The 26,652-nt window shown below is 41.7% G+C and overlaps 2 protein-coding genes across 7 annotated transcripts in view; both read left to right on the top strand.

The window, feature by feature from the left end:
- Positions 1-516: 516 nt before the first annotated feature.
- Positions 517-26,652, top strand: part of TUB (TUB bipartite transcription factor) — a 284,995-nt gene continuing 258,859 nt past the window's right edge. For all 6 annotated transcript variants that reach the window (XM_065592137.1, XM_065592142.1, XM_065592139.1 and 3 more), the window contains exon 1: positions 517-732. In XM_065592137.1, coding sequence (XP_065448209.1) covers positions 677-732 — 56 coding nt within the window. In that variant the 5' untranslated portion in view covers positions 517-676. The remainder of the gene's footprint in view (positions 733-26,652) is intronic.
- On the top strand, positions 15,738-17,668 carry LOC101949801 (histone H4-like). Its single transcript, XM_005309609.2, has one exon. The coding sequence runs from the start codon at positions 15,738-15,740 to the stop codon at positions 16,053-16,055; it is 318 nt and encodes a 105-aa protein (XP_005309666.2). The 3' UTR covers positions 16,056-17,668.

Genomic DNA, 26,652 nt, shown 5'->3' on the forward strand with positions numbered 1-26,652 from the left:
ATGCTTAGGTATGTTTAAGTGGGCTCTTCCTGCGATGGAGAGGTGGTGATCTTTGCAAAGCTGTCACACTGAATGATGACCATGAGGTTTGAGGTCTGTACTTCTGTACATAGAGGATTTGATTGTCTGTTTGAAGGATAATGTTTGAAAGACCCAGGGATTAGGCTATTGGACAGAGGAAGATGATGTCAGAAAGATGGAGCTGTATCTGTGGAAACAAGAATAAATAAAAAAGAAATTGTGCTGTAGCAGGAGGTACATGAACCACTTCTACTTATCCCCGTTTACAGAATATCTTTAAAGCAGCTTAGCACCATTACATTGCTTTCACCTGAACACAGCTGTGCCTAACAACCTGCTGAAAGCATCCTCCTGTTGTTTGCACAGAACATAAACTAAAGCCTGAGAGCAATCCCCACCTCCTGAAAAGATAATGGTACATTCCTGAGATTGTGAGTCCCAACTGAATCAGTGGCTGTGCATTTAATTCTGGTCCCACCTTGCACGGCTGTAGGTATCATTCAGCATCCTTGCCGTCGGTTGGTTCTCAGAGACAGGTGTCTTATTTTTAAAACAACCTTCTTGTCCATCCCTCTCATTAATTCTCACAGACAATCAGTGGCTGTGTGCAGGAGAAGCAAGTGATAATAGAAGTGCAGCCGCTGACACCCAGAGAATGGATGGTGTCAGTAGCAACAGGACAATGTCATACAGTAGATGGAGTTATGACAGGTATTGTATGTCTTAATTTTTTACCTTGCTTCTGGTATTGATAAGCAAGGCAAAGCAATTAGAAACTGAGTCTGAGATCTCCTATTATTGCCTTTAAAATCTGAATGATACTTTAGGAATTTAGGTCTTTTAATGATATAGGCATGGCTTTTTCTGTTAGACTGGATGTTGCTTTGAAAATTAGAATGTTTGTTTCATCTATCTAGTCTTGCAGAAAGCGGGTTTATTTCCACCAGGGCAGCACAAGATAATTATTTTATTATTTGATGTGGGGAGAGTTGTTAGCTATTTCCATACAGATATTTCCTGGACTTTTTCAGCAAACACTTTGAGCATTAGTTTGAAATACAATGACGAATGAGACAATTGTTCATACAGACCTATGAAAAGAGGTATTTGCTTGTCGATTTCAGTTCAGAGTAGATACCTGGAAATTAAATAACTTAAAATGCTAGAGCCTGAGATGTGCAGGTTTTCAGGACTTCAGGTTTTGTGGTTGAATAGTGATACTTTCAGACAAGAAATCTGAATAATTCTATGTAACAAATGTGCAACATAGAGCTGGAAAATGCTGGTTTAGGTGTCCCAATGAGGCAGTTATAAATGCTTAGACTGTATTTTGTGTCAAGATGCAACTATTTACATTTTCTTATTCCTCTACACCAGAATGTGTGATGGTAAAATTTTGTCCCATTAATTTGCTTTTTATGTGGGTACAAGGTAACTTGCACAAGTAGAATTGAGCATGATTCATGATTATGACTTGATAAATCTTTTAAGGCTTCACTTTAAATAAAATACCCCCACACTTATAAAAACAATTTTGAATCTGTAAATTGTACACTTGGGACTGGATTTATGTGCTAATAGGGCTGTCATGACAGTGAGTCAGTGTAACAAAAACAACCATCAGAAATAATCCTTGAAAGGTTTATGAACTGAAAAAACAATGCTTTGAATGGCACCCACGTTGCCTATGTGCGTAAGGTTACATGGTTTATACACACATACACAGCGTGTACTCCTTAACTTTGTGACTGAAAATCCTATATACACAACACTAGAAAATGTATGAATATTTCATACGTGTCACACAATCTATTTCAGATCATGTGGAGGAGAGTGGGAACGTGTGTGTGTGTGTGTATATATATGTATATATATATAGGTATATTTAAGCAAACACACATACGAAAGGATGGGTTATACAACATGCTGGGTTTGTATGCATGTAATCCTGTTCTCCCCCTCCCCCCCATAGAGAGCAGACACCTTCTTGTCTCTTATGCCATGTCCTAAGTAGAAGCGTCACAGCACCATGATATACTTGAGTCTATTCCATATATGCCAAGTTTTGCAGCTGTTATATCTTAATCTCATAGTGTATGTAACAGAAATTTCAAGAAAATTAGTCTTAGATGTGTTTTCTTTGTGGTAGTGTGTTTGTTTTAACCATGTTTACTGCTTTAGAGACAGATATCCAGTTCACTGTCACAGAAATGAAAACTGAAAAGTCTCTATTGCTATTTATTAGCATTGCATTCAGTATGTGTGCTGTACTCATTTCTGTCTGGCTTCTTTGCTCTCTGCATTATATTTTTGGGAAGAAATGAAATATTTCCATCTCTCACTTGCCTTCAGTTGCACGGCTTCCAGATTGTTATGAAAAATTTCAGAAACACCAGGTATCTGAGCCAATGCCTGTGTAATTTATTCTCTCCCAGTTGCTAATGCTGGAAGGTTGAGGAATGAATTGCTTGCTTTTTCAACCGTATCTCCCTGCTGAAAAAATGGTGCACAGTTGTTTTTGTACATTGAAACTGTCTTCCTACATCTATCTACAAGAAAATGCCCAGTATAATTATAACAAAGATTGCTCCTCTCTAATATCAGAAACCTCATTGTGCTGTTTGAATTTGAGGCACTGTACATGATCCATTTTTGCTGATCTCATTGAATGCAAAAAAAAAAAAATCTGTCAGGAGGAGATTACTTATTTCTGTTAGCATAAAAACACCTCAGGGAATTAGCAGGTTCTATTCATGCTAATATAGTATCCTTTGTTCCTGTGGCTATTTGGGTTTGCTTGCCTGTTTGTTACATTTATACAAATGACCAACCAGGCTGGAAGTTAATGAGGAATTGCTCCACATAGGTCTGTGCAGTTTCCCTCTTACAAGTGAGAAATGCACCAAAAGTAAGTATACAGTGTGTTCCAAATGTACTCTTCTCATAGACTCTTTCCCCAGCTCCCCCATTTTTCCATTGATCTTATGTTTCCCTTCAGTTGTGCTTCCTGGAATTTCTACCCCAAGCATTCAAAAATCATGTCAGGTCCCCAAAAAGCAAGAGACTGTTTTAAAGATCATTATACTTAAAAACCACTGGAGGTACTTTTTAATTTGCCTTTTGAACACTTAGGGTGCAGTCAGGTCATATTGTCAAGCTTGTCTCTGCAACCAGGAGGGCTAGAAGTTCCTTTAAAAAAAATGAAAGCTGAGATTCTCCTTTAATCACTTGCCAACAGGAACTGGGGCTTTAAGAAACAAACTAAATATGCGAGACTCATGATGAAATCATGAGAGTTGGACACCCTGGTGTAAGGGAATGTTAAAGTTCTTCTAGTCCTGGTAACAAACATAATTTATTCCTACTCTGGGGAGGCAGCATGACCTTGGGCAAGTTGCATTACCGCTCTCTGCCTCAGTTTCCCCACCTGTAAAATGGAGATACTGGTCTCATGTGTAAAGCACTTTGAAATCTGCTGATGAATAGCACTATACAATCATTAGGAATTATTATTGCTCCTTCCAAAAATATCAAAAAGTAAAATAAACGTCACAATATATTTCAGAAAGGAGGGGAAAGAGAAGACACCTGCTGCTAAACTACTTCCAATTATCATGAAACATTATGACTGTCATGGTAACTTCTCACTCCCAGGATGAGTGGACCACAGTACCTCAAAAATATAAACGCACTTTTTAAAAAACAAACACCTGCAGCAAACCTTACGTGATTGGCTCTAGGTCTTCACTAGATCCATACAAATTTACCATAAAATGTTTCTTACAGAATAGTGATCTGAGCAGAGCCAAGCCAGGAACTTCTGAGTTCTAATCTCAGCTTGGACACTGTGATCTTGTGATCCTGGGTTAGGGTATGTCTAAACGGCAATCGCAGAGTGTAATTGCAGCATGTGTAGACATACCTGAGCTAGCTGTAATTTAGCTAGCTTGGGTACTGGAGCAGGGAAGCCACAGCCGCATAGGTTAGCTACCTACGTAATTACCCAGGGTTCCGGGCAGAATTATACAGCCCATGTGAAAGCCCGGGCTGCTGCAGCTTCACTGTTCCAGTACCTGACCAAGGTACATAAGAGCTAGCTTGGGTATGTCTACATGAATTGTCAACACACTCTGTGACTCAGTGTAAACATTCTCTTTTCCCCCATCTGTAAAATGGGATAACAACAATACTTATCTCCCTCCTAAGGGCATTAGGAAGATGAATTAATGTTTGTGGAGCTCTGTAGGGGAGAGTTATTGTGACATTTCTCAGTCTTTTTACTCTGGATTTCGCTATGCTCTGTGCTCTTTTATATTTTATTTTAAATTAGCAAGCTTAAAGAGCTATTTCAAAGGGAGAAGAGAGGTCTTCAGAGGTAGTATTAGAGCAATAATCAACCTTAACAGGTTTCCCTCCCACGTCTACTTAACGATAGGGGTTTTCCCTGCTGTGAATTTTGGATAGGCCTCATGTTGCATGCAATAACTTTGCAGATAGGGGACTCTTTTTGAAGTTAGCAGTGTGCATGTGATTTCAGAGAGCTTTTAGGAGATATATAGGTCCCGACTAGACTGTCTGAGGTGGGAGATTCCCAGTAGTAGTGGAGTTGGCAGCAATAAAGCAGGGGTAGACATATCTGTCTTCCCAAATTATGTAGTTTGGGATTAGAATGCAATACTCAGCTCTGCCATTGACTCACTGAGTGACCTCACACAAGGCACTTCTCCTTTGTGTCTCAGTTTCCCTATATGTAAAACAAGGATTATAATACTTACTCTCCTCACGGGGGGGTGTTGGGATGAGTTAATATCATCACAGTACTTTGAACAATCAATGCTGAGTATTGCTATTACCACATTTAAATATCCCCATTTGTTTTCTGTTGGGGATAGACAACAGTAAGTATTTTGATCATCAAAAGCTGCTGCACATACTTTAATCATGTGTATTCATGGATTTTTATCTGCAAATTTTAGTCAGATTTTTCAAATTTAGTCCCTGGAATTACAATTTACAAACTCCTTACCCACTACTTTGAAGAATTACTCTATAGAAACAATGCTGCTAATTCCTGTGTGTGCCGTACGGATGAAAAAATAGAGAGGGAAAATCTTCTAATGGTGGCAAGAGACCATCTGACACAAATCCCTCCTTGATCACCATGTTAAACAGGTAAAGAAAAGAGCATTGGCTCTTCCCAAAGTAGGGAACGGCAGAGGACAACACAGGTGTGACAAGGAGTGTATGTCAACGAAGAGAAGGTCATAAATGAATAAATATATAGTATCCATATCTCCCAATTGTTCCTCCTTTAGGAAGGATATTTTCATTTTAGTAGTAAATCGTCTTTGTTCCACATCCATCTTGTGGTAACCTCTCATTACTGTACATTAACTTTGTAATGCCAAGATATAAACCAGAGTGGATAAAAATTAATGATTGGAAAAAAATAAGATTAAAAAAAATTGGATTTTTAAAATTTAAATACATTTTTCATTTTTAAAATAAACCTGTTTAAAATTAAAACTGAAACAATAAACAATTTGTGTTAAGGCCTAAAATCATTTAAATTAAATAAAAAATATCAAGCCACACATGTCGGCTGATGAAGTTTTAAAGGAAGTCAAACCACTGTACTGATCCAAGTCACAGGTTAAGCACCTGGATCCACAGTTTGTTGAGGTGCTAAACCATCTTTTGACAGTAATAGAAGGTATTTTCTTCTTTTCAGTTTATTCAACTAGTTCAGTTCAATGACTAGTTCATTCAAAGATAAGAAACTGATTGGAAATTGGAAAAATGTTTTCTTCTCCCATTCTACGAATAAAAATGAGGTTTGAGAGGATGGGATCTACTAGTTCTAAAATCTTGAAGGACATGGTGACTAGAAACAATCAGTTCATTAACTACAGATAATAGTTATTTTTATTATTTATTTGTATTATTGTAGCATCTAAGAGCCTCATCATGCCAGGATATACTACTTCCTTTTCTTAATAATCAATTTTAAATGCAAAACATGGTTTAATAATTTTTTCTCTTATGTATACAGAACATTTAAGGTAGTTTCATTTAACTAATTAAAAACTATTTTAAAAAAGCAGGTTCAGTGCATTTTTAATTGAATTCCAATTTTCATTTAAAGAGAGCTGGATACAAATACCAAGCCAAAAATTAATCTAGTAATTAAAAATGTATAATTCAACACTCTGTAGCATTAAAAACAAATATTAATTTAAATAAATGTATGTTAAGCTATATAATAGCTTAAATAAGTATATCCTCCTGGTCAGCGAAAAGAAGTTCCACGTTTAGTGTAATGGCTATATTTAGTTGCAAGTCAACATATTAATGGTTACCAACCAATGAGAATCAATCTTTCTTTTGGAAAATAAGTGGAGTGTACAAATGCAAAACAACATTAAAATGGATACTTTAAATCAAGGTTTCTGCTTACTGATTTAAATCGGTGATTTAAATTGCTGTAATTTAAATCAATCCACCCTGTGTTAGACCATGATTTTTGCTAAAAGAAATTAATCCCAGATTGTCTAAAACTTCTTGTACCAATCGTTTAATCTCATTCAGTTCAAATATTGTCCCAAATCATTGTACTAGATGGTGTGTGTGTGTGTGTGTGTGTGTGTGTGTGTGTGTGTGAGAGAGAGAGAGAGAGAGAGAGAGAGATTTAATTAAGGACTTGATTCAGGAAAGAAAGTTGTATGTAGCATCACAAGTATACAACAAAGACATTCTTCTCCATGGATCTTTCTTTAATTACAGATTGTAAAGAGCCTGATGCTGCAGTATTTGGAAATCTAAATCAGGTGCATATGAATGGAGGTCTGGGTCCAAACTACGCAGTTCCTATAGGGACTGCAGCAATTAATTTAAAGAAGCATTCCAAGTACTTACATATTAGCTATCAACTTTTGAGCACATTAAAAAGAAGAGGGAAGAAACCATAACACCAAGCTAGCAGTCATCTGTACTGGTTACTGAAAATATAAAAGTTTTACCTGTTTACAGGTTTATACCTGTTCACTGCCATCTGCAATTAAACAAAAACTTACTATAAAGGAATCAGTGACTGCTCAGAGAAATAAAGCACAACTCCATTTGTCATGTGAGACAAACTATTTTAAACAAAAAAAAGTGTCCATGTTTCCAGGAACTTGGAGGAGAGTTTGGCATTTCTGAAGTGGGCTGATTACTTGTTAGGAGAGAAGGAAGTACAGTCGTACCCACAGGACACTGCTTTTTAGAATGATTTACTCACAATATGTACTGAGTTCTGATTCTCCCTGAACTAGGCTGTCAGCCTGTTTCCCAAGCACGCACATTTCTGGTGCATAGAAAAACCCTGGTCCCAGGTCAAAGCCAAACCTATTCTACCATCAGCTCTCCTTCAGTTCTCCATGCTGAGCATGCTTTTGGCCAGGACTATCTTTGGTTCGAAATAATTTTGCTTCCCTCTCCTTGCCAATCTGTCTAGGATTGTCTTTCTAATAGATCAGATTTTGCCCCCATCACTGACACAATGTGGTTCTTTTCTCTGCAAAAGGTCTCCACTGAAACCAATAGGACTAGTTGCACAGTAAGGCCTTAAAATATACACTGGTTTAAATAAATCCGTTTTAAAATCTAGTTAAACTGGGGCAAGCCTCTGTTGTAGACTCCAATTGGTTTTACCTTTTATTATATCAAATCAGTTTAAATCTGTAAGTTAATTTACCAATGCAAGCTAAATCAATGTAAGCAAGGGCTAAACTGCTTCATGTATGTATATATTTGGGGATTGCACTCAACTTGAGTTTGAAATTGATTTAGTTAAACTGATGCATTTTTCCATTAGACAAGGCCTAAGTTACCACTAATTGTGGTAAAAACAGTGATGAAAGAAGGAGCCATTTCATTAGATTACACTTTGAAAGAGTCTTCTCCTTTTTGCCACAAAAGATGGGCCAGTGTTGAGCTATTAATTTGGTTAACTCCAACACGGTCAGGACTCACTGAACTTCTCTCAGTGGCCTTTGTTTAACCCTTTAATGGAACGTTTACTATTTGTTCAGTAATGCATTTCTTTACCCCCCCTCCCCCGCCACATCAATATTTATGCATTTACATTTAAAACAATAAAAAATATGCCTATCCAAGGACTTAGGTACCCGGACACATTAACAATGTAATAAATACAGTGAATTCCAAGCAGCATTAAAGTAATCAACTCAGCGAGCCAGACACACACAGGGTATGTCTACACAACAATTTTTAGCCCCTCAGCCCAAGCCCTGCAAGCCTGAATCATCTGACCCAGGCTCTGAGACTAGATGCTGTGGAATGTTTGTTGCAGTGTATACGTGCCCATGGAAATGCCTTTCCACGCCTCCATTGCTGTGGGAAACGCATCCTCAGCCCTCTCAAAAAACCCAATTGAACAGGTGTCTTTTGCAGCTTGCTCAGAAGGTCACCAGATTTGGGCTATATTGTATGCGGGGGGAGTAGGGAGTTCCTGAAGCCCTTGCAGAGATTGTCCTGAAAGCAGCCATGTTCTTATGGCACGGGGAGTGAGGCAGTTCCTCACGTAGGGCTTTATAGGTCATAACAGACCATCAAATTCAAAGACTACCAATATTGCTGTATTGGAAAACAAATATTTTTCCAGGTTTTACTTTATATTTTCTTGCTGTCATTTGAGGAAAGGAATACAGAGATATGTCAGTCGGTTTTTAAAAATTGTATTAGAGTCAAGAAATTGTTACAGAAACATTTCTGTAGTGGAGCTTCACAGTTCTACCAATTAATTCGAGGAAGGTGGCAGTTTAGCAGTTTCCCCCTTCCTCGGCATTTAAAAAACAGGTAAACCTCTTTTCCCCTTCTGTCTGTGGAACTCTGCCATGCTGGGTCAGCTATTCGAATCGTAGCATTTTGGAATGAGTTAATTGGTTTAGGAGAGTCGTGTCTCTTCCACCAACTGGTGATTGTGATTTGTGCTGCAACTAAGAAACAGGTAATCAGTCCTTTGTATCTCTTATACAGCATCGATTTTTTGGGGAAAATTAAACAAAAACACTGATGGATTCTCTGAACTCCCCAACATCTTTCCAAAATGTCCTAATTATTGGACAAGTCCTCTGTGACGGGGTTCGACTCACCACCGCTTGTGCCCCCTGCCGGTCGCTCCAGGAATTAGCTCTTGACCGCTCCAGGGCGTCCTCGCTGTGTGGTAGCTTGCCTGTTGTCTCCATTCTGCTGCCCTCTGACCCACGTTGCTCCCTGCTTGGCAGTATCCCCTTCAGGACAGTCTTCATCCGCTTCAGGACACTGCCCTCCGGCAGTGCCCACTATGATGGTCTCACCCCCTTCCGGGGGGCGTTGTTAACAGCAGTCCTTCTGTTTGCCCCTGCCTTGGTGGCCAACCACAACCCTAGAGTCTAGCCCCTTATCTCAGGGGCAGGTAACAGTCTGTCTTGGCCCCTCTCCTTGGTGGCCAGGGATAATGGAAGGGGGGACCCAGGCCCACCCTCTACTCTGGGTCCTGACCCAGGGACGCTCTAGCGGCAGCCTCCCTCTGTCCTCCTCCTCTCGTCTGCCTAGTTTCCCTGGGCCACTTCCCCTTTGGCCCTATGCACCTTCTCGACCCCTTCTAGCAAGGGCCGCAGCCTGGCAGGTATCTGGGCCGGAGCTCCCCCCTGCCCTGCCCTGCCCTGCCCTGCCCTGCCCTGCCCTGCCCTGCCCTGCCCTGCCCTGCCCTGCTCTGCTCTGCTCCTTAGCTCAGGAGCCAGTCCTTCTCCCTTGCTAGTCAAGGAGTGACTGACTTCTCCTCTGCTAGGCAGTCTTTATATAGGACCTAGCCCGGCCCTGATTGGCTGCCTCTTTCCCTGCCCTGATTGGCTCTCCCCAGGTCTTGGCTGATTGGCTGCTGATCTGCGCAGCCTCTCAGGCCTAGTTCAGCCCTTCTTCTCAGGGGGTGGAGCACCGCCCCACCACATCCTCCATATGTGACAAAATCTGTGTGTTTCATTACAATTTGGGATTTAAACTTAATGCTTTTAGGGTATGCTTTAGAAACTGCAAGTTCACCCTACCAAAAGCCTTTTCAGCATCTAAAAATAGAAATAGATTAGTCAGGTTGATGAAATTGGTTGAATCATCCAAAAAAAAAAAAAAAAAAATCAGGCCCAGAACTCTGTGAATGTAGTCTAACTGCCTGTTTAACACACAACCTATTTTAGCTCTGAAAATATATCTACACAGTATTTTTCAGTCTATTTGATAAGACTGAAGCATGAAGCTTAGGCCAGGTCTACACTACCCCCCTAATTCGAACTAAGGTACGCAACTTCAGCTACGTGAATAACGTAGCTGAAGTTCGAAGTACCTTAGTTCGAACTTACCTTGGTCCACACTCGGCAGGCAGGCTCCCCCGTCGACTCCGCGGTACTCCTCTCGCCGAGCTGGAGTACCGCAGTCGACGGCGAGCACTTCCGGGTTCGACTTATCGCGTCCAGAGTAGACGCGATAAGTCGAACCCAGAAGTTCGATTGCCAGCCGCCGAACTAGCGGGTAAGTGTAGCCAAGGCCTTAGTGTGTTGATTTAACAAAGAGATCACAATTGGATAGGTCTCTTCCAAGTTTCAATATTGCTACTATTTGGGCCTCACTCCAGGTATTGAGGATCTCTTACTCTTTCCACTTCTCATTAAAGATCTCTGCCAGTTGTGCTCTGAACTCTGGGGGAAACCCATCCAGGCTTGAAGATTTACTGTGTTAAGTGATTTAATGATCTCTGCAACTTCATCAGGTGTAAATGCTCCTGGTCTATCTGTTCTATTTTAGGGAGCTTTGCATTAATTCTATAAACTTTTATTTGTTTGGGATGTGCTGGCATAAAGCATCCTGTAGAAATTTGTAAATGCCTCATGTATATCTTTTGGACTTGCAAATGATGATGATTAATGATTTGGTTTCTTCCTTAGCTCAGGAGCCAGTCCTTCTCTCTTGCTAGTTAAGGAGTGACTGGATGTCTGGTTTTTATTATCTTGTATATATTTTAGTCCATTAGCAAGTAGCCTATCACTTTTGTTGCTTTTTTCATAATACTGTTGTTGTTTTGTAAATCTGATTGCCTTTTCAGTTTATAGCTGGTTTAATTTACCTCTAGCTTCAATTAGGCTCTTGTACACGCTCTGGGATTGATTTGTCTGATGTAGCTTTAAGTCTTTCTACTTCTCTCAAGAGGTTCTGGTGTCTCTTCTTTTCTAACCTTGATATCATAGGATTAATCACTTAATAAGTTACTCCTGAGTTCCAGAGAGTGCTCTTTTAAACCTGGCTCACGTTATTTTTTCTGAAGTGTAATTTCTTCTCTAATGTTATGGATTCTCTTCTGAGTACATAAAAGAGGAACGTTTAATCTCCATATATTTGTTTTAGTTGTGCCCTCAGTTTCTAATGAAAAGCCAGATGGCGCATAATCGGACCAGCACATACATCCTTGTTTAGCCAGAATAGCGTTATGAAACATTGATTTGGAAATTAATAGCATATCAATTTGTGTATGTATTCGCTGTGGAATCGAATAAAAGGAATAATCTCTTTCATTTGCAGTGGGGCATCTTCAGGAGTCACACAAATCATGTGTACCTACTAGTAGTTTTAGCCTGTTTTGGTGTCTGATCTGTCTACCTTTAGGATCAGGGCACAGCTATGAGCCCACCCACTGTCACAATATCCCCTTCTCCAAATTCTTCCAAGAGTTGGGAGAATTTTTTTTGAAAAAGAGCAATTGACCTCTGCTTCTGAGGGATAGATGCTTCTTAAAGTTAGTATTTTGTTTCCAATTGCACCTTTAATCAACAAGCATTTACCATCTTGGCCTATGATTATTATTATGAATAATAGTGTTTACTGTTGTGGTGCCTAAGGGCCAGCCAAGAATGGGTCTCCACTCTTCTAGGTGCTGTACAAATATAGACTTGGTCTACAATGAGAAGTTAGGTCAACATAACTATGATGGTCAGGTGTGGGGAAACCCCCCCGGCCCCTCTTGCAGGAACGCCATCTCCTCAAATCAAGTTTGCTACATGAATCCAAAGCTCCCTTCAGTCAATACAGCTGCATCTACTTTGGGGGTTATGTTGGCAGAGTTATGTTGGTCAGAGCTGTTGGTTTTTTCCAGATCCCTGACCAACATACCCCCTAGAGCAGATGCAGCTGTGCTGATGAAAGAGGGCTTCAGGTTGATGTAGCTAACTTCATTTGTGGAGGCGGTGTTCCTACACCGATGGAAAAACCCCTTCTATCAATGTAGGCTGCATCTGTACTGTGTGGTTATGCTGGCATAGCTACACTGACCTCGCTATACTGGTATAGTCTCCACAGTGTAGACATATCTACACAGTAGTTGACAGTCCCTGTCCCAAAGAGTTTACAATCTAAATAGGCAAGATACCCATAGGATGGGGGAGGGGTGTAACATACCAGCCCAGTGAACTATGTGATGGCAGGAAACATGTTAGTTCCAGGATTTTTGAGGGGGTGGGTTTACTTAAGAGAGTATCAGCTATATATGGGCGGGGGAGGGCTGGTGGGGGAGGAGAGAAGAAAGTGAGGGGGTGGTAGGGGAAGAGGGGCAGGTGTGGAGCAAAGCTGAGGTAAAGAGACTGTCAGGTTTCTCCAACCCTCCCCCCCCCCCGCTCCCTGTCAAAACTATGGGAAATTCTCTGAATGTCCAAAGGTCTCTGCATTGGTGCTTCTGCCCCTGTCAGCTGGAGCCTCTGGCTAACACCTCTCTGCAGTTTCCCCCCCAGGTCACGTAGCAGTGTGTTGGGGGGGGGGGGCATGACCTGGGCAGCATTGCCAACTCTAATGATTTTGTCACGATTCCATGATGATTATTTTTCTTAAAGCCCCAGCTCCTGGAGTCACGTGGATATGTGATGATTTCATCCTTCATTCTTAAAGAAAAAAGTAAGTTTCTAGCCCTCGTGGCTGTGGAGAAAGCTTCAGAATGTGACCCGCAGTACACCCTAATGGCCCAAAAAGCAGAAGACAAATAAAAAGACCACCCAATCTATTATTTTACATAATCTCATGATTTTAAAGTTATCCTCATGATTTTTGGTGAGCCTGACTCATGATTTTTGAACATTCTCTAAGATGAATAATATTTACTTAGATTGGCATTAAAAAAAAATTCCTGCCCAACCTGCTGCTCCTGCAACATTGTTTTTTTCTCCAGTTCCCTCTCAACACATTGGTTAAAAGTAATAGAAAAATAATACAGTGGCTTTGTTTTGTTTTTGTTGTTTTTCCCTGCCTCCCAAAATCCCCATACTATTCATAATGATACAAAATTCCCACCTTTCCCTACAATGTGGAGGTTCCCTATAGTCTCAGATACAGCCAGCTGATTAGCCCATTCTACTGGTGTGGTGAACTCCGTCTGGGGTATCAAGACTCCCCACCATGGGTGGAGCTGTGGCACCATTTTCTTTAAAGAACAAATGCTGGGATCTGTTGCTCAGAGCCATATTTCAGACCCCTTCCTCCTTTATATATCCTGGCTTAAATCACATCTATGGTGCCACCCCTTCTTCACCCCTTTTCATTGTTGTCAACACACATTCATATTCTTTCTTCCCCTTCCTCTTTATGCATCAATTCCAACCTGTAATACCTTTTCCATGAGTTTCAGGGGGTCTTTTAAAGTTTAAAAAAAGCCAGACTGAGCTCACTAAAAATTGAAGAGCTCACTTACGGACACCATTTCCTCATAACAGCTACCCTCTCTTTTCGAATTGCATTTGGAAGTGTAAATTGAAAGGGATATACTCCTTGGTATTTTTTTCTCAGTTGGTAGAGATGGCTGAAAAATGCCTTTGCTCTCACTCTTCTTCAGATTCACCCTGCATCTTTATGATTTTATTTCTTGGCTTTTCTGTTCCTGTCTTTTATCTGCCTCTCTCTTCCATGTTTAACAAGTTACCTCTCTATATTTTGGGTCATGGTCTGAATCTGAATCCGCCTAGGTTTCAGGGCTACCTTCCTTTAGATTTAGTTTTGTGAGGGTTTTAACCCCTTTGCATTTCTCCCATATGAGATATTGCTGTCCTTGAATAAATGTGTTGCACGTGTATTTTCCCACTCTGTGGTCGATTCCAGGAGTGCCCAGTCAGGTCTCAGCACTCTAGCCATCACCTATCTCTGGTCAGGGACCACATCGCACTCCCCTCTGACGGAGGGTTTTAAGGCAGCACAACTCCCTGCCTTCCACAGTAATAGGCAGACTGACTTGCAGTGGATAACGGCCAGCACCAGTATGTTACTTTCTCTCCAAGGGCTATAAACTGTGTATTGCCAGCTGTTGCAAGTTGCCACACAGCTCTTTGTAAGTAAGCATATTTTATTCTTGAGGTTAAAAGCATTACAGAGAAAACATGTAAAAAAAAAATTCCTATATGCATGCTAAAAGCTTACCAGAGGTCACCCATCAATCTTATGGCACCCTAGTAGGGTAAAGGCTTTCCAACTCTTCTGCAAGGGCTGGGGGTCCCCCTAGGACAGAAGGGTCTGTCTGTTTGTTGGATCAGAAAGAAAGCCCTGAGTCAGTTTAAACCCAGCCATTTTATTTCTTTATCTGTTGGTCTCTGGAAAACCTGGGTTGAACCAGTACATGCAAGCATCTCTGGAGGTGTTTACAACCTAAGTGAGTCACCTTAATCACTCCCTCTTTTTTTTTTTTTTCATTTCCTGGAGGAACTGTGATACCCCATCCCCCGAGCCTCCCAGAGTCGCATACAGTCCTTGGCTCACGATGATACATAAACCATTACCAGCTCCCCTCTACGTCTGCCCAGCTCCTGCTCCCCACAGGAGGCTCTGCTGTCCAGGTGGCACTGTTAGCTGGGTCCTGATGTTGCCTGGCTCCAGGTCTGCCCTGGGCTCCTAGAGGCTCCAGCGCCTGTGTTCCACTGCGTGGCCCTGGCTGCAGAGTCCCCAGCTCCCTCTGTGCTGACCCGCTGCCAAGTGCTTTCCTCCTGGGCCCAGCGCTAACACCTGCCAGCTCAGAGGACACTTTGCAGCCAGGGAGGGAAAGGAGCTGCCTGGCCTGGGACTGGCAGAAGTACCAGAAATGTGGAAGACGCATCTTTGTTAGTTAGGGCAGATGTCTTCAGCAAACTGCAACCTATCCGCTGAACTGTTATGGTGCTACCAAGAACAAGCCTGTGTTCAGGCTCATTCACTTTGACAGCTGGTCTTGTGCTCATTTAGAATTGCAGTGTTGATGAACAAGTGCAGGTGGGCTTCATTTGAAGGTTTATATCTGGGCTGGGACTAAGTGATGGAAGGTATGACAGGATAGTAGCAATACAAAGAGTCATTCACCAAGGAGTAGTTCCCATCTGAGATGAAGAAAGGGGCCCGCCATCAATAACAGATTATTAATAACATTAGTCTTATTTATTATTTATATCGAGGTAGCAGCTAGGAGCCCCAGTCAGGGATTGTGGCCCCATTGTGCTAGTCACTGTGCAAACATATACAAAAGACAGTCTTTACCCAAAGAGCTTACAATCTAACTATAAGACAGGAGACAACAATTGGATGCAGATAAACGGACAAAGGAGCACAAGGAAACAATGTAACAATGTTGGTCAGCATGCAAGGCAATGGTCTCAGCTCAGTTGTGTGTGTGTGTGTGTGATTTCACCATGTCTGGTCGTGGTAAGGATGGTAAAGGCTTGGGGAAGGGAAGTGCCAAGCACCACTGTAAAGTGCTTCGGGATAACATCCAAGGTATTAGTAAGCCAGCTATTAGTCACTTGGCTCAACACGAGGGGGTGGGGGTGAAGCGTATTTCGGGGTTGATCTACGAAGAGACCTGTGGAGTGCTGAAGGTGTTCTTAGAGAACATGATCTGCAATGCTGTCACTTACACTGAATGTGCCAAGCGAAAGACTGTAAGCACTATGGATGTGGTTTATGCTCTGAAGCGCCAGGGTCGTACTCTCTATGGTTTTGGTGGCTAAACGGGTCACTAAAGTCAAGCAGCCTAGCCATTGTCAAGTGTTTTGTAGGCATCATGACAGAGGAGAAATTTATGGAGGGACTTGACAGAGGACAATGAGGTGGTTTTGCGGATATTTATGAGCAGTTCCTCCCAAGCATAAGGGGAAATGTTGAAGAGAACATGAAGGTGTTTGTAACAAGGGGGTGATGATGATGTCAGGCGTTAATGGCAGGGCAGATGCAGGAGCCAAGATCTTGGTTGCATAAGAGAGAGATTAGGCTGGATGGGATAGGTGAAAGTGCAAACAAGTAGTTTGTGTTTATGATGGAGGACAGGGATGAAGGATAGAGTGTACTAGTTACAAGATTTGGCCAGGAAGAGGTAATTAGAAATTTTGGCAAGCGTGGTTTCAGTGGAGTGTGAGGAGCAGAAGCTGTATTGGAGATGGGTCTAGGTAGGATGGAATTGGAGAAATGGAACTCCAGACAACAATTGTAGACAGTGTGTTCAATGAACTTTGAAATGAGAGGGAGAAGGCAGATGGGGCCTTAGTGGAAGAGGCAAGTTGGGTCAGGGAGGGGCGGTTAAGATGAAAGACTAAAGAATGCTTAGAGTGAGAGGCTAAGGAGCGGGGACACGAGGGAGATGGGATGAGGTTACTAGGGAAAGTGGCAGGGATAGAAGAGGAGAGAAGATGGAAAAACTTCTGCATCTATGACTGGGAAGAAGGAGGAGGAAGTTGGAGGAGGAGAAAGGAAGATGGGCAGGGTGGTGGTGGTCACATAAGTTTGTAATTTTTTTTTCCTTCAAAGAAATCAGTCCAACTTTTGCAGAGGGAAGTGGAGGTGTGTGTGTGTGTGTGTGTGTGTGTGGTTGTGGAAGGAGGGTGTGAGGAAGGAGTAAAATCTGGCCTAAAGGCAGTTGGTATTGTGAATATGAGATTGAGTTAGGTGAAGAAGTAGAATTGCTTGTTAGGAAGACGGTAGAACTGAAAGAGAAGAGAATACATTTGTAATGGAAGAAGTCAGCCTGGTCATGAGATTTCCCCCAGAGATGCTGCACAGCGTGAGAGCAGGACCAGAGGAAGCAGATGTTGGGAGTGAGCTGGGTTGGGGATTGTCAGGGTGAAGACATTGCAACGGGAGAGAAGGGTAAAGGAGTCAAGGGGGAGGAGAGTTCAGAGCATAGAGAATCAACTATCCTATCAAGGGAAAAGAGAGGGCAGAGAACTGAAGAGGACCAAAGAGAAATTTTGCTATAGCTTGCTAAATATATTTTCCACTATATTTGTCTTTATCACAAATATTCTTATCAGAATGGGAGAATGTATTAGTAATTAAATCCCATGCTTAATAACATAGGTGGTAACAATTCTGCATCCTATTTATAACATTTTTAATCAAAACCTTGTTAAAAAGAAATCAATAGTGGTAGAAGTCATTATTGACACTCCTGTTTGAAACAGTCTGTCCTTTAAAACACCTCTATATTCTTGCAAGTAAATTCCACTGGATAAGACAGAATGCCTGTAAAAATACTGCCTTTCTTCCAGGCAGGAGGAATTTTAAAGGGCCAGGAGTGAATATAAAGTTGTTTTTTAAAGCAAGTTTATTACCCTTACAATAAATTGGAACAAGCCATAAGATCATATAGCAAAGTCCATTAAAGTGAGTGAAAAGATTCCCATTGTCCTTTATCAATTTTGAATGAGTCCCTTAGCCTGAAAGTTTTGGATTGAAATCTATTTTTCCTGATTCTTATGAATTTAGAGTTTTTCATCCAGACAAAGATACTGTGGAGCGCAGACACCCTAGATTTTAATGCTGGGTTTGTAGTAGGAAGCATAGTTTGAGTCTGGTTACAATAGAAAACAGAGGTAGTAGCATTCCATTTAAAAGCTATCTTATACTATTTAAATATTTACTGATCCAAAAACAGGAAAGTTAACAGATTAATTCGAACACCTGAGAAACTTTACACTTCACAATATGTTGGTTGAGTAGCACAATCCCCAAATTGCCAAGAGGAGTTGAGGAATTCTATGCCAAGATAGAGCTGAGAGACTTGTACAGCTAGCTCAGGGCCGGCCCACAACATTTTGGCACCTGAGGCGGGGAGTTCAAATGGTGCCCTCATACTCCCTTGCTTGGGCCAAAACTTTGAAAAGTCTCAATTCTGCCTTCTTCCTGTTCTATTCCTCTCATGGTACTGCTCTCCTACCTACCCCAATAAAGGAGAACTAACAATTTAAAATACCTTGTTCCAAAATTTTAAGTAATACTTAACTTTGAAACACCTGATCAGCAAATGCAACTTTTCTTGTCTGCATAGTAAACACTGGCATGTTTATTTGTTTGAATAATCATAGTGGTGCTTTCCGTGCCTTCTTGGTTGCAAAGATTTGAAGTGCTTCCTGCTTAAGGTCCACAGTCTTGGTCAGCTCATACTCTATTGAGATGGCTGCAAGGCCGACCAGCCTCTCCTGTGTCATTGTGGAGCGTAGATGTGTTTTTATTAACTTCAGCTTGGAGAAGCTACGTTCTTCACTGGCAACTGTTACAGGAAGTGTTAGACATATGCGCAGAGCAACAAAAGCATTTGGAAAGAGGGTGGTCATCTTATTTGTGCACATATATTCCAGAACAGCCTTTGGAGTTGATCCTGGTGAAATGTATCTTGAAAGGACTTTCAGTTCATCACCTAAATCACTCGCATCAATATTGCGCATGCCATCATGTGTCAACACTGTCTCTAGTGCCCTGCATTGCTGGTGTAGGTCGTCTTCAGGTATAGTGAGAAGTTTTGGAATATCATACAAAATCCCAAATATACTGCTGTGTTCCTTGAGCTGCATGAAACGTTCTTCAACTGACTGCATTGCATCATCTAGCCCCTAGTTAAAGAATTCAACTTTGAATTGTTGTTTGGGGTCTCTTATGGGATTATCCCGTGCCTCATAATCAAAATGTCGTCCTCTTCTTCTTCGGTGACTCTTGTATTCTAGAATGGGTGGGAAAATGGCTTCAGTGTGAAGTTCCTCTGCCAACTTCTGTGCACTCTTCAGAACGTTTTGAAATCCCTCATCTGACGGTAAGACTGTAGGTATGACTTTACTTTGTCCGGTTGTTCCATTGCTCCAGATATATCAAGGTCAACACCTTGGAGTCTTTTGCTTACAACATTTATTTCAAACAGTATGTCATGCCACAACACTAAGCCACACAGAAATTTGAAGTTATGTATGTTTCTGGTGATTCCATTTCCCTCTGCCCCTGTTCTCCCATGAACAGTTCCTCTCATAGAATTATCCATCATAATGGCAATTATGGCATCATCTATCATCCCAATTTGGTGTTTGATAGGCTTTATCACCTCCACTCAACTTTCCCATCGCGTGGCACTTAGTGGTTTCAGTGTCAGAGAGGATGTTCCCAGATGTTGCACTGTGACGGGTTGGATCACAGAAACCCCCTTGGGAGCTGCCACCCGATGTGCAAAGACTACCCCTGCTTCTGCTTTCCCTGCCAGCTCAGGACTCCAGCACCCTGTCTTGCTGAGCCAGACACTCCCGTCTGGCTCCAGACACAGATCCAGGGTCTGAATCTCCTGTCCCAAAGCTGCAGGTTACCTAAAAACAGCTTACAGAAGTGCGCTTGTCTTTAGCACTCGGATGCTCAACTCCCAATGGAATCTAAACCCAAATAAATCCGTTTTACCCTGCATAAAGCTTATGCAGGGCAAACTCATAAATTGTTCGCCCTCTATAACACTGATAGAGAGATATGCACAGTTGTTTGCTCCCCCAGGTATTAATACATACTCTGGGTGAATTACTAAATAAAAAGTGATTTTATTAAATACAGACAGTAGGATTTAAGTGGTTCAAAGTAGTAACAGACAGAACAAAGTAAGTCACCAAGCAAAATAAAATAAAATGCGCAAATCTATGCCTAATCAAACTAAATACAGATAATCTCACCCTCAGAGATGTTTCAGTAAGTTTTTCTCAGACTGGACACCTTCCAGGCCTGGGCACAATTCTTTCCCCTGGTACAGCTCTTGTTGCAGCTCAGGTGGTAGCTAGGGGATTCTTCATGATGGCTTCTCCCTTTCTCTGTTCTCTTCCCCCCCTTTATATATCTTTTGCATAAGGCGGGAACTCTTTGTCTCTCTGGGTTTCCACCCCCCCTCACTGGAAAAGCACCAGGTTAAAGATGGATTCCAGTTCAGGTGACATGATCACATGTCACTGCAAGACTTCATTACTCACTTGCCAGCACACACATATACAGGAAGACTCACAGGTAAATACAGCCATCTGCAGACAATGGGAGTCATCAAGATTCCAAACCATCATTAATGGTCCACACTTTACACAATTACAATAGGCCCTCAGAGTTACATTTTATATTTCTAGTTTTAGATACAAGAGTGGTACATTTATACAAATCAGATGATCACACTCAGTAGATTATAAGCTTTGTAATGATACCTTACAAGAGACATTTTGCATGAGGCATATCCCAGTTACTTACATTCACTTATTACCATATTTTCTCTAAAACTATCTCAGTTACATTATATTGACTTATTATCAAGTTTTTATAAAACCATATAGACTGCACAACGTCACAGCTTCAAAATTTGCCATCGATGAGTTGATGCAGAGAAAAATACATAGATGCTTTGAATTACATTAAAAAATTCAGCAGCCTCACTAGAAGCTGATGCTGCATGACTGACCACCAAGTTCAATGAATGAGAACTGCATGGGACAAAAAAGGCTCGAGGGTTTAACTATCGGATCCGTGTCTGCACTCCTCTGTTCTTTCCTCTTGTGTTGGCACCATTATCGTAGCCCTGACCTCTCATGTCAGCTATCGCAATTCCCGTATCTTCCAGCTTTTTAAGAAGCACATTTGTCATATCAGCTACTGTAGTATCATCAATGTCAATAAATTTTAGAAAATGCTCTCTGACAGTCACCATTGCAGGGACATTTTTACTATGTTCTGGTGTTACAAAACGCACCATTAAAGTCATTTGTTCCACATGGTTTATGTCAGGTGTGCAGTCCAGAATAACAGAGTAATATCTTGTTGACTTCAGATCTGCCACAATCTTCTGTTTGACTTTTGTTGCCAGTAACTGTATGATCTCATTTTGAATTGTTTTCCCAAGGTAGTGGTGTGTGTACATTTCTTGGGTGGTGACTCTTCTTAGGTGCTCCTGGAGTCCAGCATCAAACTCAGCCATCAGCTCCACAATTTTAAGGAAGTTTCCATTGTTTGGCCCATACAGCTGATCTGAAGTGCCATGCAGTGCTAGATTTTGGGTAGCAAGCAGTCTCACAATGGCAATGAGCCTTTTTGGAACATTTTGCCAGAAAAGAGAATCTGATGCAATCTTCTCTTAATGCTGATCATCTATAGTGGTCTTTAACCTTAGTCTCATCTCAAGCTCTTTCCACCTATGGAATGCTTTCTGGTGATTTGCTGCCTTCTCATGGCATACCAGATTTCTAGCCAGATTTTTTCCAGTCCTTTGTTCCTATCAAACCTAATGTGGCTGGAACATTAGACTGGAAGAGTTTGCAATAAAAACAGTATGCAGCATTCGGGGGTTTTGAGTACATAAGCCATGGCCTCTCCACTTCGTCACCATTGGGGATTTCACGCCAGAAATGTGTTGGATGGAAACTTATATTTTTCCTTGTCTTTGGGGAACATGAAGTTTTTCACTTGCTGTAGCCCATGCAGTACAAGGAAGTCCCTCAGTCTACTGCTCAAGTGGGTCCACAGTCCTGGATCATCTAGACTTAAGGAACTAAACTCAGCTGTTTCTTGCACCTCCACCACGCTCTTCTCTGATCTACACTTTTCTTCAGGAATGTGCATGGTCACATCCATTTGAAATGGAGATATGGATGCTGCAGCAGCTGCCAGGTCACCTGCACTCTGACTAACTGGAAGATCAGGCATCTCCTCACCACTCATATCCTCACTGGGGCCCGAAGGCTCATCGTGAACATTTGTGTCTGTTTTCAGAGTAGCAGCCGTGTTAGTCTGTATCCTCAAAAAGAACAGGAGTACTTGTGGCACCTTAGAGACTAACAAATTTATTAGAGCATAAGCTTTCGTGGGCTACAACCCACTTCTTCGGATGCATATAGGAGAGCTCCTTCCTGGTTAGATAGAAAAGCTTCCTTTGCTTTTTCTGAATGCTGCTCCAGAGGGGCGTTTTCTTCTTTCACTCATGACTGCTGTTCTGTGCCAGCTATAGTGGCTCTCAACACTCAGTTGAAGGGGACAAATAAGCAGGCTGGTATCAGGGCCTGGGTGAGGGAAGATATTAGTATCTTAAGGGCCTAACTGGCTCCTACTACTTCAGTTGACTGCCTGTTCTCCTCAAATGGGTTCAGAGAAGCAGCAGGAAGCTCCCTGAGAAGCTGGTGTTAATCAGTCCAGTCTCCTGGGGGTGCTAGAGAGGTACATAAGAGGCTCCTCCTCCTCTCTCTCCCTGCAGCTCCTGCTGCTTTCTGTAACTTCCTCTCGCCTTTTCTCCTGCCTGCCTGTTATGTTTCTTGTGTCCTCCTTCCTCCAGCACAGCACTCCACCATCTCTGTGCGTCTAGAGCAGAGAGAATACATATGCACCAGCAGCAGACACAATTTTCGACACTCTGGGTCCTAGTGGCGCTCCCCCCACAGACTGGCACCTGAGGCGGCTGCCTCAGTTCGCCTCATGGTAAGGCCAGCCCTGAACTAGCTTCCCTCATATTCTTGGAGAATTTGCTACAGTGGTTTTCTTTATGGTTCATAGGAAAAATCTGTTAGTGGTCTCAAAGTCCTTCTTTCAAATGAATTTTAACACAAGTATTTGCATGGATTACATAGGGCAATAGCTAGTGCACCAGCTTGTTATCTCAGCTGAAAACCTGGATTTACACTAAATGAACCCCAAAAGTTCTCATTGAAATGGAAAATATTTCTCATTAATCTTTTGGAAAACTCTGCCAAATGTCATGACTTCAACCCTCACCACTGGTAAACGGACTTACTGTCTAACAAAGAAGCCCCAATTTTCATGCAAAGGTGGCTTCTAGGGAAAATATGAAAACACAGTTGTCATAAATATAAAGGGAAGGGTAACAACCTTTATGTATGCAGTAACATAAAATCCCTCCTGGCCAGAGGTACAAAATAATTTATCTGTAAGGGGTTGATCAGTTCAATTAACCTAGTTGGCACCTGATGAAAAGGACCAATGGGGAAAGAAGATACTTTCAAATCTGGAGGGGGGAGGGAAAGAGGTTATGTTTGGGCTCTCTTTGTTGGTTCCCTCTTAGGACAGAGAGAGAGGCCAAGCAGGTAAACCAGCTCCTACAAAGATACCTGAAATAATACATTTAAAATTACAGAAATTGTAAGTAAAGGCAAGGAAATGCGTTAGAGTATCTTTTGTTTTAGCTTGTGAATTTTCCCTATGATAAGAAGGCGGTTTATTCCTGTATTTGTAACTTTGAAGTTGAGCCTAGAGGGGAATCCTCTGTGTTTTAAATCTTTTTATTACCTTGTAAAATTACCTTCCATCCTGATTTTACAGAGGCGCTTCTTTTACTTTTTTCTTTATAATAAAGTTCTTCTTTTAAGAACCTGATTGATTTTTAGTGTCCTAAAGATAAAGGGTCTGGTCTGTACTTTTATTAAAGGCAATTGGTTGGTATATTATTCTCAATCCCCCCCAGGAAAGGAGGTGAAGGGGCTTGGGGGAATATTTTGGGGAAATAGGAACTCCAAGTGGTCCTTTTTTCTGAATCTTTGTCTAAATCACTTGGTGGTGGAAGCAATGCCGTCCAAGAACAAGGAAAGGATTTGTGCCTTGGGGTAGTTTTTAACCTAAGCTGGTAGAAATAAGCTTAGGAGGTCTTGCATGCACGTCCCCACATCTGTATCTCAGAGTTCAGAGTGGGGTGGGGACCCTGACATGGTGGTAGCGAAGTGGGATCATTTTGAACCAGAAGCACAGACCTCAGGATTTAAAAGAACAATTTTTTTCCTTTTGGCTGCTTGAAAAACAGGGAGGGTTTTGTTTTTTGTTTTTTTTTTTTAAAAAGGACACTTCCCCCCCTTTGCCTGTAGGCAGAGGAGTTAAGCTACAGCAAGGGAATTCACAAGCTGGGTTTTTTCCTTCTTTCTAGCTCTCGGGTTAGGCTAGGCTAAGCGCAGGAAGGCTAGGATGACAAAGTCAGATCCAGAAAAAACTGGAATTAGCCAGATTGGAAGCTGAGGAAAGAAAGAAGGAACATGAAAAACAACTGGAATTCAAATGAATGGATGAGGTGATGGAGTGGAAACAATGGAATCCTTCAGCAGCTGGCTCTACTTCCCCAAAAATCCACAAATGGAAGCGACTATTACCACAGTGTAATGAATCCAGTGATATTGCTGAATATTTCATCGCCTTTGAGAGACTGTACAACCTCGATGCAATTCCTGAAGATCAAAAAATAACTACATTGGTAGCAAAATTGACTGGACATATTCAACAAGATGCCTGTTGAGGATGCTTCTGACTATGGTAAATTTAAGCATTTGGTTTTAAAACAATTTCAAATTACACCTGAAACTTACTGAGTAAAATTTAGAGCCCTTAAGAGAGGGGCTGGACTAAGTAATGTGGCTTATGTAAACCAGATGAAGGATCTGTTAGATAAATGGGTCAAAGGAAGGGGTGTAACTAGCTTTGAAGGGATGTGTGATTTGGTTGTACAGGAGCAGTTCCTGACTATGACTAATGATGATGTGTTTATGGGATAAGAAAATGGACTCAGCAGAAAGTCTTGCTTATGCTGATCAATACGAGCAGTCCCAGACCACCAGAAAGATGAGGGCAAATTGGAACAAAACAGGTGGAGGTAGCAGAGAGGAACAACCCTGGTCACGGTTTGGGTGGATACCAGAAGGGACAGCCCGAGACCACACCATACCACTGGGGGCAGCCCAAGGCTCCACCTACACCCCAAGGAAAACCCCAGTCACCTTATCGTCCCACCACACCATTCTCCAGCAACCCACCTCGCTCCAGTAACTAGTCAGCTGAGCGATGTTTTAAATATAATGAGCTGGGGCATGTAAAGGCCAACTGCCCCAAGAACCCCCAACAGATTGCAGTTCATTGCACCGGTGTTACATCAAAGGTCTGCAGGCCCAGAGGCCTCCCAGATACCCTCAGTGCGAAGGGAAACTGTGAGTGTGGGTGGGAAGAAGGTTATTGCATGGAGGGACACTGGAGCAGAAGTGTCAGCTATCCACCAATCCTTAGTGGACCCCAAATTCATCAACCCAGAGGCCCAAGTGATGATTCAACCCTTCAAGTCAAATTCTTTTTACTTGCCTATAGCCAAGTTGCCTGTCCAGTACAAGGGCTGGTCAGGAATGTGGACTTTTGCAGTCTATGATAATTATCCTATTCCTATGCTGCTGGGGGAAGACTTGCCCATCCATGTGAAGCTAGCCAAGAGGGTGGGAATGGTCACCCGCAGCCAGGCTAAGCAAGCCTTCATACCTATCCCTGTTCCTTAGCCTTCTACAAGGGTCCAGTCTGTGTTACCAGGGGCCCAGACTGAGGTGGTGGAACCGGACCCCATGCCAACGTCTGTGACAGCAGTAATGGATTTGTGCCTTGGGGAAGTCTTTCATGTAGGTCCCCACATCTGTACCCCAGAGTTCAGAGTGGAGTGGGAACCCTGACAACAGTTGTCACCATTATAAAGGCAACATTTACCAGCGGCTACCAGGCTACAGCATCTGAGATCCCACAGCTATTTCCTAGTCTAAGCATAGAGAAATTCCACCATATCTTAGTGGCTAGTATGATAACTGTTAAATTTCCAGCGGTGACCACTGTAACCATTTAGCTGAATTTTGTAACTAAGCAAAATATCAGGGTGTTAAAATTACCCAGCATGAAAGGGGAAAAATATTTGTGTTTAAATTTAATGAAAAAAAAATGCAACTATTTTTGATAAGCATTTTCATGGACATTCACATCTGGAAGGAAAATGGTTCAAGGTTTTAGTTGGAAAACAAGCAGAATGTTAGGTTAGTTACAGATTCTCATGAATGATATGTACAGCATGAATAGTTTTGCGCTGTGTGTGGGTTTTTTTGCATCCAGTCCTGGGGAGATCGTGTTTACATTTTTTTCATTTTACTGCATGAATTAAGACCTTTCGTAATTGCCTTTTATCCATAAAGAATCATTAAATATGCACACAACACACATTCTGTGGTTTTACAGCATGCTTGAAACGGCTTGTAATTATCTTACCCAATAAAGAGGATCATTGCTGCTAGTAAGAGTATCTCATAATAGAGAATATTTTACAGTTTGAAAAGACTTATTAGAAAACAAGTGAAAGCAGGTTATTTTTTTTCTGAAACAAAATCACAACAAGGGCGTTAGTAAATTATCTGCATTATATTTACTTTCTGCATTTCTCTCTGAATTCCTGTTCTCCATAAATACCACTCTAGTACCCATGTTACTGAGCAGGGTAATTGCAAGCTGGCACCAATCCCCAAAGATCTAACTATTAATACTAGTTCTTATTTA

The sequence above is a fragment of the Chrysemys picta genome, chromosome 4 (assembly GCF_011386835.1).
Source record: "Chrysemys picta bellii isolate R12L10 chromosome 4, ASM1138683v2, whole genome shotgun sequence".
Classification (NCBI taxonomy): domain Eukaryota; kingdom Metazoa; phylum Chordata; order Testudines; family Emydidae; genus Chrysemys; species Chrysemys picta.